This window comes from Aspergillus piperis (genome assembly GCF_003184755.1).
Source record: "Aspergillus piperis CBS 112811 unplaced genomic scaffold BO85scaffold_30, whole genome shotgun sequence".
Classification (NCBI taxonomy): domain Eukaryota; kingdom Fungi; phylum Ascomycota; class Eurotiomycetes; order Eurotiales; family Aspergillaceae; genus Aspergillus; species Aspergillus piperis.
The window spans coordinates 232,244-247,145 of NW_020291620.1; the positions used below are offsets into that span (position 1 = coordinate 232,244).

The 14,902-nt window shown below is 47.2% G+C and overlaps 5 protein-coding genes across 5 annotated transcripts; 3 read left to right on the plus strand and 2 right to left on the minus strand.

Annotated features, from left to right (window-relative positions):
• Positions 1 to 329: 329 nt before the first annotated feature.
• Positions 330 to 2,448, minus strand: BO85DRAFT_431324 (uncharacterized protein; the record flags this gene model as incomplete). The annotated part of the gene is made up of 4 exons (XM_025658332.1): positions 2,299 to 2,448; positions 2,103 to 2,228; positions 1,707 to 2,055; positions 330 to 1,647 (listed from the first exon to the last, which is right to left on the minus strand). Exons 1-4 carry the CDS (start codon positions 2,391 to 2,393, stop codon positions 331 to 333), a joined length of 1,887 nt encoding a protein of 628 aa, XP_025510522.1. The 5' UTR covers positions 2,394 to 2,448.
• A 2,094-nt stretch (positions 2,449 to 4,542) lies between these two features.
• BO85DRAFT_453915 (uncharacterized protein) lies at positions 4,543 to 4,844 on the plus strand. Its single transcript, XM_025661159.1, has one exon. The coding sequence runs from the start codon at positions 4,548 to 4,550 to the stop codon at positions 4,833 to 4,835; it is 288 nt and encodes a 95-aa protein (XP_025510523.1). The 5' UTR covers positions 4,543 to 4,547; the 3' UTR covers positions 4,836 to 4,844.
• Positions 4,845 to 5,074: 230 nt separating this feature from the next.
• BO85DRAFT_463797 (P-loop containing nucleoside triphosphate hydrolase protein) lies at positions 5,075 to 6,317 on the plus strand (the record flags this gene model as incomplete). Its single annotated transcript, XM_025661944.1, has 5 exons — positions 5,075 to 5,108; positions 5,165 to 5,347; positions 5,424 to 5,456; positions 5,571 to 5,717; positions 5,785 to 6,317. 5 exons carry the CDS (start codon positions 5,075 to 5,077, stop codon positions 6,315 to 6,317), a joined length of 930 nt encoding a protein of 309 aa, XP_025510524.1.
• Positions 6,318 to 9,056: 2,739 nt separating this feature from the next.
• On the plus strand, positions 9,057 to 10,960 carry sxa2 (putative pheromone processing carboxypeptidase (Sxa2)). Its single transcript, XM_025657373.1, has 4 exons — positions 9,057 to 9,271; positions 9,325 to 9,607; positions 9,679 to 9,905; positions 9,972 to 10,960. Exons 1-4 carry the CDS (start codon positions 9,073 to 9,075, stop codon positions 10,856 to 10,858), a joined length of 1,596 nt encoding a protein of 531 aa, XP_025510525.1. The 5' UTR covers positions 9,057 to 9,072; the 3' UTR covers positions 10,859 to 10,960.
• Positions 10,961 to 11,812: 852 nt separating this feature from the next.
• Positions 11,813 to 13,667, minus strand: BO85DRAFT_199677 (WD40 repeat domain-containing protein). The gene is made up of 4 exons (XM_025654515.1): positions 13,511 to 13,667; positions 13,286 to 13,451; positions 12,061 to 13,196; positions 11,813 to 12,008 (listed from the first exon to the last, which is right to left on the minus strand). Exons 1-3 carry the CDS (start codon positions 13,546 to 13,548, stop codon positions 12,069 to 12,071), a joined length of 1,332 nt encoding a protein of 443 aa, XP_025510526.1. The 5' UTR covers positions 13,549 to 13,667; the 3' UTR covers positions 11,813 to 12,008; positions 12,061 to 12,068.
• Positions 13,668 to 14,902: the final 1,235 nt, after the last annotated feature.

A 14,902-nucleotide genomic window follows, 5' to 3' on the forward strand; every position in this document is an offset into this window, starting at 1 on the left:
AGGAAGTCCGAGTGATATTCCGAGCCAATCAGCAGGTTTAGAATGAAGAACATTTGCCTAAACTGCTCTAGCATTGAGTGGTTTACTTATAGAGCTTCGTGGTTCATTGCTTTGCTTTCTCTCTACTGGATCATAAATACGGAGCGTAGGTATCTACTACCCTCTGCCGCAAATGTGAGCAGGGGTTAACCCACAGGTCTGTGTACTATTGCTTAACTCAATGAAAATGTTCCGAATCTATCAATATTAATTCCGGTAGAGGCTCCTACAAGCCAGATTGTGTTTGATATGTGCGATATGGATACAAAACAAAGGATCAAATACCCCTAGCTACATCCATTGATCTATCTCCAGAGGCTCTGTGTCGTCCTCGCTGTTTGTAATATCGGCTTCAATCCAGCCGGCATTAACGGCAACCTGAAGGGCCTCGCAGTATCCATCAGTGGAAAGCCATACCTTCAAGATGCGCGGATGAGGGGGTTTTGTGGTTCCTATAACTTCAATGAAGGACTTCAAACAATCTTGATACCAATGTGACTGTTCCGGATAATCTAAGATTTGGAGTCCATCAATGCAGCAGGCTAATATTGGAGGTCCCAAAGGAATTATATCCTTCAAGAAACGAATTGCGTCGGGCAGCGAGTTAGGATCCGTAGTAAGACGACGTATTCGAGCGGGCGAGAAATCCGGCAAATCCTCAGAATCATAGACAGAGGATAGATTATCTTGAATGAAGGCTAACATTTGTGATGTCAAAGAGTACACCATCTTCAAGAGCTCTTCTGGACGGGAGAATTTTTTGTACTGTCCCGAGTCATATTCACAGAAAAATGAAACGATAGGGACTTGAAGCCTTCGGAATGTTTCGACAATGCGCGCTGTTATCAGTGTGTTTGGGGTCGTGTCACCCATTGTTGCCGGGCCTTCAAGCCATAGCGCCTCGGATGACCTCGATTGAGTCCATTGCACTAGACGAGCGTATACCTGGGGGTTTGTGGATCCATAGCAGCTTTCCTCAAGCAGGCTCTCCTCCTTTTTGAAACAGACATATCCTTTCATCCACGCTGTGCCATCCAAGATGGTCTGAGTGGTCCAGTGATGATCATTGTGTTCGTCTTGTATTCCTGGCGCCACGCTGGCTGCTAATTTAGGTTCATGGATATTAGGCAGACCACGAATGACATATGGAGCGCCAGACGGGCTCTCAGAAGCGGCCTGAAATTGACCAGGCGTCTTAAACTGGTTACTGGCATTGGTGGCAGTCGGCCATGACTCACTATACCCGCCAACGAGAATTGCCTGAACCAACTGTCCCAAATCATAAGACATTTTTTCCATCATTACGGAGTTATTCTCATCACTCAATTCCTTCACATGATAGTCAAGATCGTTCATCGAGCATTCGAGCTGGTTCCGGAAACTACTCCCGAGACTATTCTTGCCGCGCTGAGCTCGTGAGAGTAACCAGTGTTCGAGTATTGAAACCAAGAGCCCAAATAACGTCTTATAGAACTTCACAATATGAGTTCTAATGTAATCGTTTTCCTTCGAGTTTCGAATAGCTTTGGACAGCTTGTAGGTTTTGTCGGAGAGCTTGTCAAGGCAGTCGAAGATTAACTCTGCAATTGCTTCGTGCTCCAGTGTAGCCTTTATCAGGAGTGTCAGTCTCGCGATGTTCAGGTTTAACAGGAAGGGTAGCTAAAGACCTTGATACAAGCAGTTAAGCCCCCGATCAAGACTGAGGTATACTTGTCGCCGGAAGGAAGCATATCAAGGAGGTACTTATGGTTGTTAATTCGTCCGGCCACTCTACCGAACCATTCCTTCACCATCCCCACTTTTGTATGCGTCTTTGCCTCCAATTCACTTTGCGCTGTGCGCACAACCGCCTCAAGCCTCTCTGGGGTGGGATCGTTGATGAGTTGAGCGAGGTCGTTACTATCATTCCCACGCTTCTCGATAAGATCTTCGATTGCCTTTTTCCACATTTCTTCGAGCTCCTTGGTTATTTCCTTGAGTTCCTCAGACTCAGCAAATGCGATGGATGAGGAGGACCTTGATGAGAGTCAGAAGTCGACAATAGAAAGTGATTGCTCCCTTACAAAGCGTATTCGGACGGTGATCCATCCCGATATAAGCGAATTGTCTGGTCGGTGGATTCACTAAACAGCCTCCTTCCCTCACTCTCCTCCTTAACCTCCCACTTGACATGCTCGTCGAGGCTTTTCCTGTCGGGCCATCCGTCAGCATGTCCTCGTTCCCAAGATGTAGACTTGTTGATCTGGTTTGGTCACTCACACCCATGGCTCCTCAGGCTGTTCATTCTTGGCTTTGGAGCTGAACTGTCGGACATGTGTTATGGCCTCGCCTGCTCTACGCCTGAATCGATGCATGATAGCACAGGAAGGTGTTGACGTCCAAATCTGATGGATGGATATTAAAAATACCGAGATAGTTTATGGGTAAGTCAAATGGCAGAATAGATTAATATGACAGACTAGCTCACCTGGCCAGACAGATAACCAGTTAGTGGAAATTCAACTCGCTTGGTGCTCATTCTGATAACCAATTTTCGCTCACAGATCATGTTGTACTAGAGGCTACTGGCTTGGGGCTAACCGAAAAAGCAATACTCTCGCTTTTCGATGATTCTCAGCCGTATGGTATCTTCTTCCCCACTCGTGCGAGGATTAATCCCCGATCCCCGATGAGGTATCAGCTGAATGTAAGGTTTTGTTTGTCACCCTAAGGCTACACTTGCAGCCATGTCTTAAGGTTCTAACAGTTCGCTAATACCCTATCAAAAGCTCGCACACGTCTACATTCGGTGTTCCCGGGATCCGGGCTCGTTTGTCCGTCGGCACGAGTACAGATAGATATGGTCAGCCACTGACATTTAAGCAAGACCCCTAGGTCTTCGGAGTGATTTCAATTAGCGATGCATGACACGTAATATGATGTGCTTATTGTTATCAAGCACGGGATGAACCTTACCTACGCGTAGAGTAGATGTCAGAATCAATTGATCCGAGCTTTCAGGGAGCTGAAAGGTGGAGCAGAGAATCGACAGATCGACATTCAGGTCTCGCCAAATAGCAGGTTGAGTTTTGGTCCCCGACCCTGAACACTGCCAATCTGGGTGAAAGACGGTAATTTTCACGGAAGTACCATGATAATTTCTACTGTATACTCAGTAATATTTCATTTGTATTTCCCTGACCTATGAGTTTTTCGGGTAACTCAGGAGTACCCGAAGAAAGAAAAAAAGCAATATGGGGAGGTGTGTGGACAACCATCGGTAATTGGGTGCTCTGCTGTTGATTCTGATAGTGGCTTTTTGGTGAACATACTCCGTACTTAGTTCTAGCTGACACGTCGAGAATGGCGATGCACTCTTCAGCTTCCTTCTGGCCATCCGGGGGACGCCGATCGTAATACAGCCACATCATCACATATTTTCTTTGTCAATCAATCATCCCAGCGCCAGGATACGTACCGCTTTAGAAAATACACTCTAGATGCGGCGTACATCAAATAGACCACATTTCCCCGCAGAACTGTAATCTTGAGCCAGCACCCAGTGCTTTGGAATCGGGTCATCTTTCGTTGTCTATCCCTCAACTCGTCACCACATATAAGCAGCTTCTGACTAAAGTTATTCTACCATAAAGGTTTATCTAACTTTGATTTTTACCATGACTCTCACAGGTGTCGAGACCTCACACGTTGTTGAGGTTGTTGACGATGCGAAACGTTCTACACCAGGAGATGGCGCAACGTTGCCCGGTTCGGAGCAGAACGAACAATCGGAGGTTTTGTTCAAGCCCATCAAATATACCTATGATTGCTTCAATCTCGATGGTGCGGATTTCAAAGAGACCCATGATACCCCCGTGCAGCTTAAAGTTGTGAAAGAGCCCAAGCAGCCCTTCCCTACAGAGGAGCCCTCCTGTGTGTTTGAGATAGCGACAAAGGTTGCGGTCGAATATCCTCGTGGTGGTATGCCAGAAGAGGCTGAAAGGCCTTCACTGAATTTTATGAAGGTGAAAAGTTTGAATAAGGCGAGAATGATCATTTACTCGCTGTCACTCCTAGATGCCATTCGAGAAGTCGTCAAGTACTACCCGAGGTAAGTCTTGAATGCGGTGCATGGGACTTGGAGGCTAATTAATAGCAGTCAAAACCTGGTCGGTGACGAGGTGACAGTCCATGAGCCTTATAGGGTGCTAATTCATCATATCCGGGAACTGAGAGAACTGAGGGACCGATTAGACATTAACATCGCTGCAAATCCCGACGCTCATCTCTTAGAAAAGTGCCGTCACCTCGACGTGCTGCTCCAATTCTTGGATCCAATGGTCCAGCGTATGGTACCCCCGGCTGACAAGCGACTACTGAAAGAAACCCCCACAGTAATTTTCGAGGACATATGGTATCTTCTGAAACCGGGATCATTGTGCTACTTCCTCCACGATAAGATATGGCTTGGGGGCGCTATCGAAAGCGTGCAGTATAGAGAGAAGACCGATGAGGTAGAAGAGGCCTGGATGGTGAACGTTGTGTTTCAAGACAACGGCTTTTCCCAACCGGCTGTTGGTCGTGCACCTCTACAACTAACTGTGGAGGCTTTCGACGGTGAGAAGGTTGTGACCACTTTGCCCGTCTTCCCACGCCAGTTCCATGACAGCCAGGACAATGGTGCAAGAAGAGCTGCGTTTCAGCGAAGGGACGCCTTAGTCAGAGACATCATATGGAGTGGCTATAAGTACATGAGTTATAGTGGCAGGTTCATGGACGAAGCGAAAAGAAAGGTGACTTATCTCAAGGCCATCTGAACGACGAAGGTACTGATCGATTACAGTATGATGGACCCATTATAATCGGGCCCTGTGAGATTGAGGTCGATTTTCCCGATAGTAACTGGACCTTTGACTGGAGACCGGGCAGCAATAAGAATGTAAAGGTCGAAGATGATCAAAACCCAATTAGTTCGATGCTTCCGCTGGATCTGATTGCCAGCGAAAGTTCGAAATCACTACTATCCGATGATCACCTATTTATGACATGTCCAATCATGGTTGCTTTTGCATTGTCGACCAAAAGCTGGGGTAATATAAACCTTGGAGTACAGGGAAAGGAAATCCTTGCTAACCATGATTCGCAGAGATTGTGAACGTGGACTATGCAGAGCAACTGGAGAAGGCGACTTCCATACCGGATGCAAATATAAAACCCGAAAACCTTGAGATCATTAAAGCCCTGTCAGATCGTCAAATCAAAACGCAAAACCTCTGGTCCGCAGACTTCATCAAGGATAAAGGTGAAGGCGTTGTTGTGCTACTTCACGGTCAGTTGTGGTGCTTGATCATAGTTCTTCACGCTGTTTCATGTCCCTATCAGCTGATGTTGTAGCTACACTACAGGGCCCCCTGGAGTCGGGAAGACGTATACCGTTGGTGAGTTAGCCCGCCAAGGCGCCTCAAATGATTACTGTAGTATTAACAACCACTCAGAATCAATTGCAATGAACACCGGTCGTCCCTTGATCAGTCTGACAATAGCAGACCTAGGTACGAAGGAAGATTCAATTGAAACTCAACTTACCAGTTGGTTTGCACTTGCTCAAAGATGGCGAGCAATTCTACTCCTCGATGAGGCCGACATCTTTCTCGAACGTCGAGAACACAAGGATATTGCCCGGAATGGAATAGTTTCTGGTATGTCGTACTCTATAATTGCTCGATCAAACGTTTGTCAGACAGTCACTAATTGCATTCTTGAAAGCTTTCCTCCGAAAGATGGAGTTCTTCAAAGGCTTGCTCTTCCTGACCACCAATCGGGTAGGCCACATCGATGAAGCATTTATCTCTCGGGTTCACGTCATCATTGGCTTCGAAAAGCTTGATCCGGAAAAGCGGAAAAAGATCTGGAGGAACTTTCTCGATAAGCTTCACAGGGAACAGAGAGGCAAGATTCGTGTCACCGCGGCCTGCACTCAATTCCTTATGGGGAATGAGATGAGCGCGATGGACTGGAATGGGCGTGAGATCCGGAACGCCCTCCAGACTGCCATCGCGTTGGCTGAATACGATATGCGTGGGAGCGAATACTACCACGAGGGGGATGAGATCACCGTTGAGAGCGACCATTTCAAAAAGGTGATGGAAATGAACCGGTCGTTCCGCAGTTATATGAACAGCATTAAGAATAATACTGAAGAGAAACGCGCCCAAATGTTTTATGGGCGCAATGATTCTTTTACCCAGGATGGTGCTGCAACTGCGACTGCCCCTTCTGGTACACGACACTTGCCCTGAGAATGTTGCCCTACATGGATGTGCTTTCACATATAATATGGTTCAAAAGTCTCGGGACATCCCGCTCCCGCGCGACGTGTGTCAAAAATCTCACCATCTTCAACCAACCATCACACCACCAAGATGAGGTCTTTTGGAACAGAAATCAGTGCAAATCATGGTTATTCTTATAAACTTTCTCCTGAGGCACACTCTGCAATCCTATTTAAGCTAGAAATGAAGTAATCCCCAGTCAAACTAGTCAAGTAATTCAGAGTTTTACGTTCAATAATTTATCATACAAAAGAATACTTTTAAAACTATAACCAAGTCAAATCTTTGCTTTATTCAGGAAGACCTTGCAAGCTTAATTATTCTATATATTGTTATATCTATTTAATGGTATACTGTTCATTAAAAATAAGTTAGAAAGTACTGGTTTCCGCTACCTATATTAATATAGATATAATAATCTTAAAGGCTATAATTAGACATGTTTTGTACTTTTATAAAGTATATAAATAGAAGGCTAAGAAAAGAATACTCTTGACTAGAAAAGATACTAAAGTATAATATGATTTCTGCAGAGAATGGCTTCCAAAATATACCTGGAATAATATTATATTCTTAAATAAATATTCAGTTGAACATAATGCCTTGAAAGATACTGGATATATTTTTCAGATAGTTGGTAAGGCTTACAGACCTGATCTAGTTAATATATAATATTATAATAAGGTTTACTGGTAGATGGTTTGGACTGCTATCTGGATTAGTAATTGTATAAATTTAATCATTATAGAATATAATCCTGAGACTCTCCAGAATAATTATACTTAATTTTTATATATCTGGGTATTAGAAAAGGGTTTATAATCTATATATAAGCCAGGAATATTGTTTTAATAAGATAATATACTAATTTATTAAGCGCAGGAGGTCTAGGATTAATTTAAAGTACATGGGATCTGAATCATGGATTAGCTATCTTATTCTCCTGATTTAAACCTGATTGAATATGCCTGGCTATTCTTAAAATATACTTTTTATAAAGAATATCCAAATCTCTGGCAGGAGGGCCTCAAATTAAAGAATAAAAATGTAATAGATTGGTGGTAGCGACCACCTACTCCCGTGTGTACATGTCTATATAAGCAGGATTTTAGGGGTCCGCAGGTAGCTGCGGGTAATGATGGTCTTTTTGGCCTTGTCTGTAGCAACTCCCCTAGGTTGTTCTATGACAAAAAAAATATTTAATAATGCTTTATGTGTGTGTTGGAACAGTATATCTTTTATAATATTAGATAATCTTATCTGTTCAATATCAAAGTATATTAAAGCTGTTTATAAAGCAAAAGATTATTATATAAAGTATTAGAGCTAGAAAAGGTCAACACCAAAGATCTTTTGAATATAGAAAAATTTGGTGGAGATATCCTACTTTGAATAGGGTCGTTTGGTAGGGCGGGAGGCGGGTGTCCCGAGACTTTTGATAATATATTGTAGACAACCCATCAATCTGTTCCTTTCCTGTCCCTGATACGCAGAATATTTCTTACTCGGTATGATCTGGAGAGAGTTGACCATCGAAGACCAGAGTAGATAAATACAACGAGGTCAATATCAGATGATCATCATCTAATAGCAGTGATCTAGTAGCATTATGTAGTAGGCCAATCATCATACCTTATTCCAATACGCTCGAAGCAACCCACACAAGCGTAGAATATTGTCACAGATTTTACACTACCGACCTCACTTGGCCCGCCCCTTTACCATTTAAATAGCGTATACTTTCACAATCTCGCAATAAGTATAGCCATAGTCGAAAGTTCCACAGCAAGACCTATGGAATACCGCCCTATCTCAATACCCGCGTTCTGGCAGCTCGCACGGACCATTAGCTCTCTGCATTCTGCAGACTCCAGCCGGAGTATTTGCACACAACTCGAGCTTAACAGGCAAACAATCGGTGCTCATAAAAAGCAATCCAGTTCTAATGACAACGGTATTCTCGGTTTATCGGCTAGCTGCGCGTGCTACCGTTCTGCAGGACTGCAGTTCTGCCCTCGGGCCCATTGCCGTTCGGACGCCCGACGGACTCCCGCGACACCTTGAGACATGGCGGGACCATCCATCGTATCACAGCCATCCAGCAAGACCGAGTGGAGGTGTTCAGGGCTCTGTTCATCACAATGTCGGCTGATTAATGCCTCTTATCACTAGCGAATGCCGAAGCTTAGCTTGATACCCCATCGAGATATCGTCACCGACAATCGTTATCATCACACTACAGGCCCGCAGTTTCCGCCTGTATTCCCGCATTAGGAAATGAGCATCGCATTCATCTTCCCACGAGGCCTCTTCCGAGGACAGCCGCTCCAACTTTCTTGCGATCATGCTTGTTTCTCCTCTCGCATAGCTGTCGCGAGCTTCTTATTGGTACCTTCGTGATCCCTCGTTGCATCCTATTCGCGCAACGCCCCGCCAGAGATGTTTCTGCAAGGTCCCATCACCTTGTTGCGTTGCCTATGCCCCGCCCTCCAGTTTCCGACAAGTTACTTTGTACCAGTGGTTGCGAATCCTGAATCTGTGAGCGCGCTCCGACAATCAGATGGTTTCCTACGTGGGCATTGTCGCCTTAGCGTCGCTGCACTACATCATCGTTAGGCAGCATGGAACTGGCACCCGCATATAAATGGCCCGGCACCCCCATGGACAGGCTCGGTGTTCGTGCACGCCTGTCCACTGGCCCGTCCCCCAGAGACCTTTCAGTATGCTGTTTCGCAGTCTGCTGTCGACGGCTGTTCTAGCCATCTCATTGTGCACGGATAATGCTTCCGCTGCTAAGCACGGCCGGTTTGGCCAGAAAGCTCGCGACGCCATGAACATCGCAAAGCGTTCCGCTAACGCCGTGAAACACTCGTTGAGTATTCCTGTCGAGGACTATCAGTTCTTGAACAACAAGACTAAGCGTACGTATTTCGGTTCGACAATGGACGACAGCTGGCTTACTTTTGTCGTTTAGCTTACCGCGTGGAAAGCCTGCCTGATGTTCACTTCGATCTGGGCGAGATGTATTCCGGCTTGGTCCCTATTGAGAAGGGCAACCTGTCACGGTCCCTTTTCTTCGTCTTTCAGCCCACTATCGGCGAACCTGTGGATGAGATCACCATCTGGCTGAATGGTGGCCCGGGTTGCAGTTCCCTTGAAGCCTTCCTTCAGGAAAATGGTAGATTCGTGTGGCAGCCCGGAACCTACCGACCTGTTGAGAACCCATACTCATGGGTGAATCTTACTAACGTTCTGTGGTACGTGTGTAACATTCCTGAATTGCTGGTTGAGTATGTGGAAAGGGTGTCGACCTAATTTGTTTTTATAGGGTTGACCAACCCGTGGGAACGGGATTCTCTCTGGGTGTCCCAACCGCCACGTCCGAGGAGGAGATTGCCGCAGACTTTGTGAAGTTTTTCAAGAACTGGCAGCAGATCTTTGGGATCAAAAACTTCAAAATCTATGTTACTGGAGAGAGCTATGCGGGCCGCTATGTTCCTTACATCTCCGCGGCCTTCCTGGACCAAAATGATACAGAACACTTCAACCTGAAAGGTGAGTTATCCTCTACCAACCAACCCAAAATTCCATTTCGAGTTCTCGACTAATCTTACTACTCAGGTGCACTGGCCTATGACCCCTGTATCGGCCAATTCGACTACGTGCAGGAAGAAGCACCAGTTGTCCCCTTTGTCCAGAAGAACAACGCCCTCTTCAACTTTAACGCAAGCTTCCTAGCAGAGCTAGAAACCCTCCATGAGCAATGCGGATACAAAGATTTCATCGACCAGTACCTAGTCTTCCCCGCATCCGGAGTCCAACCACCGAAGGCTATGAACTGGAGCGATCCGACCTGCGATGTATACGACATCGTCAACGACGCCGTCCTGGACCCCAACCCATGCTTCAACCCCTACGGAATCAACGAAATGTGCCCCCTCCTCTGGGACGTCCTCGGCTTCCCCACCGAACTCGACTACCTCCCCGCAGGGGCCACCATCTACTTCGACCGCGCAGACGTCAAGCGTGCCATGCACGCCCCCAACATCACCTGGTCCGAGTGCTCCGTGGAGAGCGTCTTCGTCGGAGGTGACGGCGGGCCCGAACAGGAGGGCGATTTCTCAGCCAACCCTATCGAACATGTCCTGCCGCAGGTCATTGAAGGCACTAACCGCGTTCTGATCGGTAACGGTGACTATGACATGGTTATCCTCACCAATGGCACTCTTCTCTCCATCCAGAATATGACGTGGAATGGGAAGCTTGGGTTTGATACTGCCCCGAGCACCCCCATCAACATCGATATCCCGGACCTCATGTACAATGAAGTGTTCGTTGAGAACGGCTATGACCCGCAAGGTGGTCAGGGCGTTATGGGCATTCAGCACTATGAGCGTGGTCTTATGTGGGCTGAGACCTTCCAGAGTGGTCACATGCAGCCTCAGTTTCAGCCGAGAGTGTCCTACCGTCACCTTGAGTGGCTGCTTGGTCGGCGGGATACCCTGTAAGGTGGGTTAGGCTAAAAATAAGGGATGATGTTGTGATGATAGTAAAGATATAAGCTATGATCTGTAGATACGTTGCGCGAATGTACATGAGCAGCTTTTACTGGCATAATCATAAGTAAAAGTAGCAGTAAACTCGAGTTTAATCCTGAAGATGTAGCCCAATCGCATAGAATTGCACAATGTGCCTTGTCCGAGACACGTACTGCTAACGTAAATGTTCTGAGGATGAAGGATAGTCCAAGAGAGTGAGTGGTAGGAATAAGTCGGTCATACAGCATCTCCCACTGATGTGGTAGCACATGAAGAGGACACGACGAAACACCTTGCTAACAATCTATGTATGTAGATAAGCAATTGGCACTAAAGCTAGCTAGATAGAGAAGCTATTTACAGTCAAGGTAGTAGTATGATGCCAAAGAAACAGGAAAGCCACAGAGTCTCTCTAAGTAGTCTAGACCGTGCGCCTTTGTTGCGAAGAGAAATACCCCGTTCCACGAAATGCCTCCTGTAAGGGGAGACGGACGCCTTGATGGAACCGGCTCTCTTGAGTCGAATGAAAGATGAAGGGGGGAAAAGGTCAAATACAGCGAGGGATGTGGGTGCCCTGCTCAATAGATGGGGGTATGCAAAAATAGAAAAATAGACAGCGATGATGCGATGCGTGAAGAGATTGCTCGTCTCCATCTCTGTCTGGGTGGTGGTGGGATAAGGTCGCACTGCATTGTGCTCTTTGCTTCGCGAGTGCTGCATGTCTGGTATCTGATCCCGACATGACTCTGTGGTGTGTGTGTGTGTGGGTGTGGGTGTGTGTGTGTGTGTGACAGGTTCCCTCTCTTAAGATCCTCTCCTTCTCCTACTTCAAACATCGTCATGTTATTTCTAGACAACCAACGTGTGTATCAGATTCAGCTTCAGTCATAATCTCATTCATCATTTCATCAATCAATTCTTCCTGGTCGGGGGCCGTCATAAGCAGCAGTGTGTTTGTGTGTTTGTTTGTGTACAGGAAAAAAAAGGGATCTGCGGCTGGAGACATCGACCTCGACCTCATCTCGGAATATCGGGCCTTGTTTGTTTCTCCTGGGATTGCATTTACATGGGTGTGTGTATGTGTCTTGCGGATGGGAGGAGGGAGCTTCATGATCTGAGTCTTCGTATTGGTATTAGTCTTGGAAAAGGTTAGGATATATGCAATCATTTACCTCTGAAACTACGTGAAAATCCGTACACTTGAATCGGCGCTCCCTGTTGCAATGACGCATTGAAACCCAGGCTTGACAGAGTCCGTCTTGGAACTTTTAGTCGATTCAGAAGTCTCCACTGGAACATCGCTCACAGGTACTGGGCCCCAACGAATGCAACTAACAAAATGCCCGTGGGCGTTGATCGTCTTCACCAATCTTCCCCCTTGAGACAGATCCCAGCAACGTATTGTTTTGTCGTCCGCAACACTGATTAAGTACTTTCCGCCAGGATGGAACAATAGGCCTCGTACCCAGTTGTCGTGTCCAACTAATGTCTTGATCAGGCGGCCCCGGGATTCCCAGAGCTTGATCGTCTTGTCACGGGCTCCCGTCGCAATGAATTCGGAGGAGCTACTCGCAGGTGGTGCTGTCTTTAGTCCCGCAATAGCAGCCAAGTGCTTATAGCTTGAGGGAGGCGCAAAGACGCAGCACTCGATGAAATTCTCGTGACCTATTAATGACGCAACCGATTTGGCTGATGCGACTTCCCAAACCATCGCGGCTTGATCACGGCCTCCCGTCACCAACCACTTTCCATCGAAGGAAGGAGACACGTCGTTGATCCAGGAGCCCTGCGAGTCGATCACCTTAACACAGTATCCGGTCGACACATCCCATATCCGGATCGTCGCATCCCGACTGGCCGAGATAAGGATGTTATCTGTCTGTCGCAAAAAGCGCACAGCCGAAACTGAATGGTCGTGTCCAGAAAGTGTCCGAACATTGGCATAATCCTTATTCGGATCCCACAGTTTGATTTGGAGATCACTCGAACACGATGCTAGTATGGTATGTCCCTTCTGACCGCCAAAATCGAGATCGGAGACCGGCCTCATGTGACCCTTGAGTGTCCGCTCTAATTCGCCGAGTTCCCAATCCCAAATTTTGATCGTGCAGTCCTCGGAACCGGAGGCGAGAGAGGTGAAGACAGGATGGAATGCGACGCAAGTGACAGCATCTCGGTGCGATTCGAATGTATGTCGGGAAGAAGTGGGAAGCCAGTTTATCGGATCTTTCCCGGTGGAGCGGGCTGTAGGTGATATAGTGTCAAGCTCGGTTTGGAGGCCAGCGAGTTTAGATTCTAAGTCCAAGATCTACACAGTGATTAGTTACCGAGCTCTCCAGTGACGATGAAAGAAGAAACAACTCCAAGCGACCAACCCTGTCAAGCACATGCACCTACCTTTTTCTGCAGCCGAGCAATTCCGGTCCATTTCTTCTCTAATAGCCCTTCGTATTTCCGGCACAGCGCATCGTCGAAACTACTGTCCACTTGGAGTTCCTCCCGCAGCACTTCACAACTCCGCGAGGCATTTATTGACGAAAGGTATGCGATTATCGACTTATGCCTGGGTTGCGTATAAGCGCGCAAGCAAGGTACGGCAGGCCATGGCATAAATATACTCACAGTTCCTCAGCTTGGCTGGAGGTCAAGATCTTGGTCATGGTGGTGGTGTATGAACTGTGAGAACCGACACGAGCGACTCTGGTGCCGGACGAGGACCTGAAAGATTGCCAGAGAGACAGAGAAATTCAAAATAAGTGATGTCTACCCCCCACATTGGCATGTGGCGCAGTACATAGCCAGGACGTGATCAGAGTTATGATGCGGAGTATTGTTTTGGCATATTGGCCTTAAAGGGAGCGCGCACCAAAGGCTCAGGCGCGCACTGCGCAGCCCCTCGATGCTCGGTCGCCGATCACGTGTCGCTGGCCGCCGGGGTTATCCATTCTCCGGTTCCGAAGGCCATTCATTACCTCCTCCATCTGTGGCGGTGTCAAAGGGTATCTATCTCCCCAACTACAACACCAATCAACTAGGGGGAGCGTTTACCCCAAAATTGGAAATGGCCAAAACGACTGCGAACATGCCATCTTTTGTGACAAGATGAGATAATGTATTCTCATGCTCCAAGACCCGGCTAGTGTTCGACTGACGTCAACTAATTCTCCTTAAGTCCAGAAGCTCATGGCTCTGCGGAGAACGCGCAGCTGCTCGGGGCCATTGTTCTGATCAGTACTAGATTGCTCCAAGTCCGCTAAACTTGTGACAGAACACTAGTCTTCAAAGAAATGGCTCACGGGAGTCCCAACGTCTTGCGTCCGAGTGAAGAAGCGGAGGGGATAAGTCCACGAACAACCATTCGAAGAGCACGTCCTCGCTCGCCTCCTTCCGGATTGCGTTGGAAGTGGCGCCGAGAGATTTCGATATGAAGCTGGATAATATGTCCCGATAGAGAAAAACTGTCCGACACCGTCTCCGCATTTTGATAGTCTTTCCATAAGCTACTGATACATGAGATCTCTACGAACTGGATCTTCATTAGCGACTCAACTTCTCTGCAGTCCGCTTAGTTTGGAAACTTTCCCGTCTTGTTTTGTCGAACGCAGTGCTCAAGCCATCGTCTGTCGCCGCCGCGTGTGTTGGAGATACATTCAGCAGCCGGAGATGGAGGGAAATGAGGGGTTCGATCTCGGCGGCTATCTGTTTAGTGGATATCCTGGTGCAGTCGATCAGATTTCATGGTCCAGCCCAGCCATGAAGTGAGGCAACCAGGACTGAAGCATAAGCATGAACTTGGCCTACGGCCTCTCTCTAGTCCTCCAGCTTATGGCGCGAGCGTACCACCGGCGTACCTTCCCGCGGAAAACAAGATGGCCCGAAAACTGACCATGACCAAAAGGGCAATAGTGAGCGGACTTTGACGGCAGAGAAATCGCTTGTAAGTGGACAGCCGTAGGTTGTATTTTACGGCATGCTGGTCTTGGCCCCCATTTAGCAGGTCACCCTTTTGTTGAG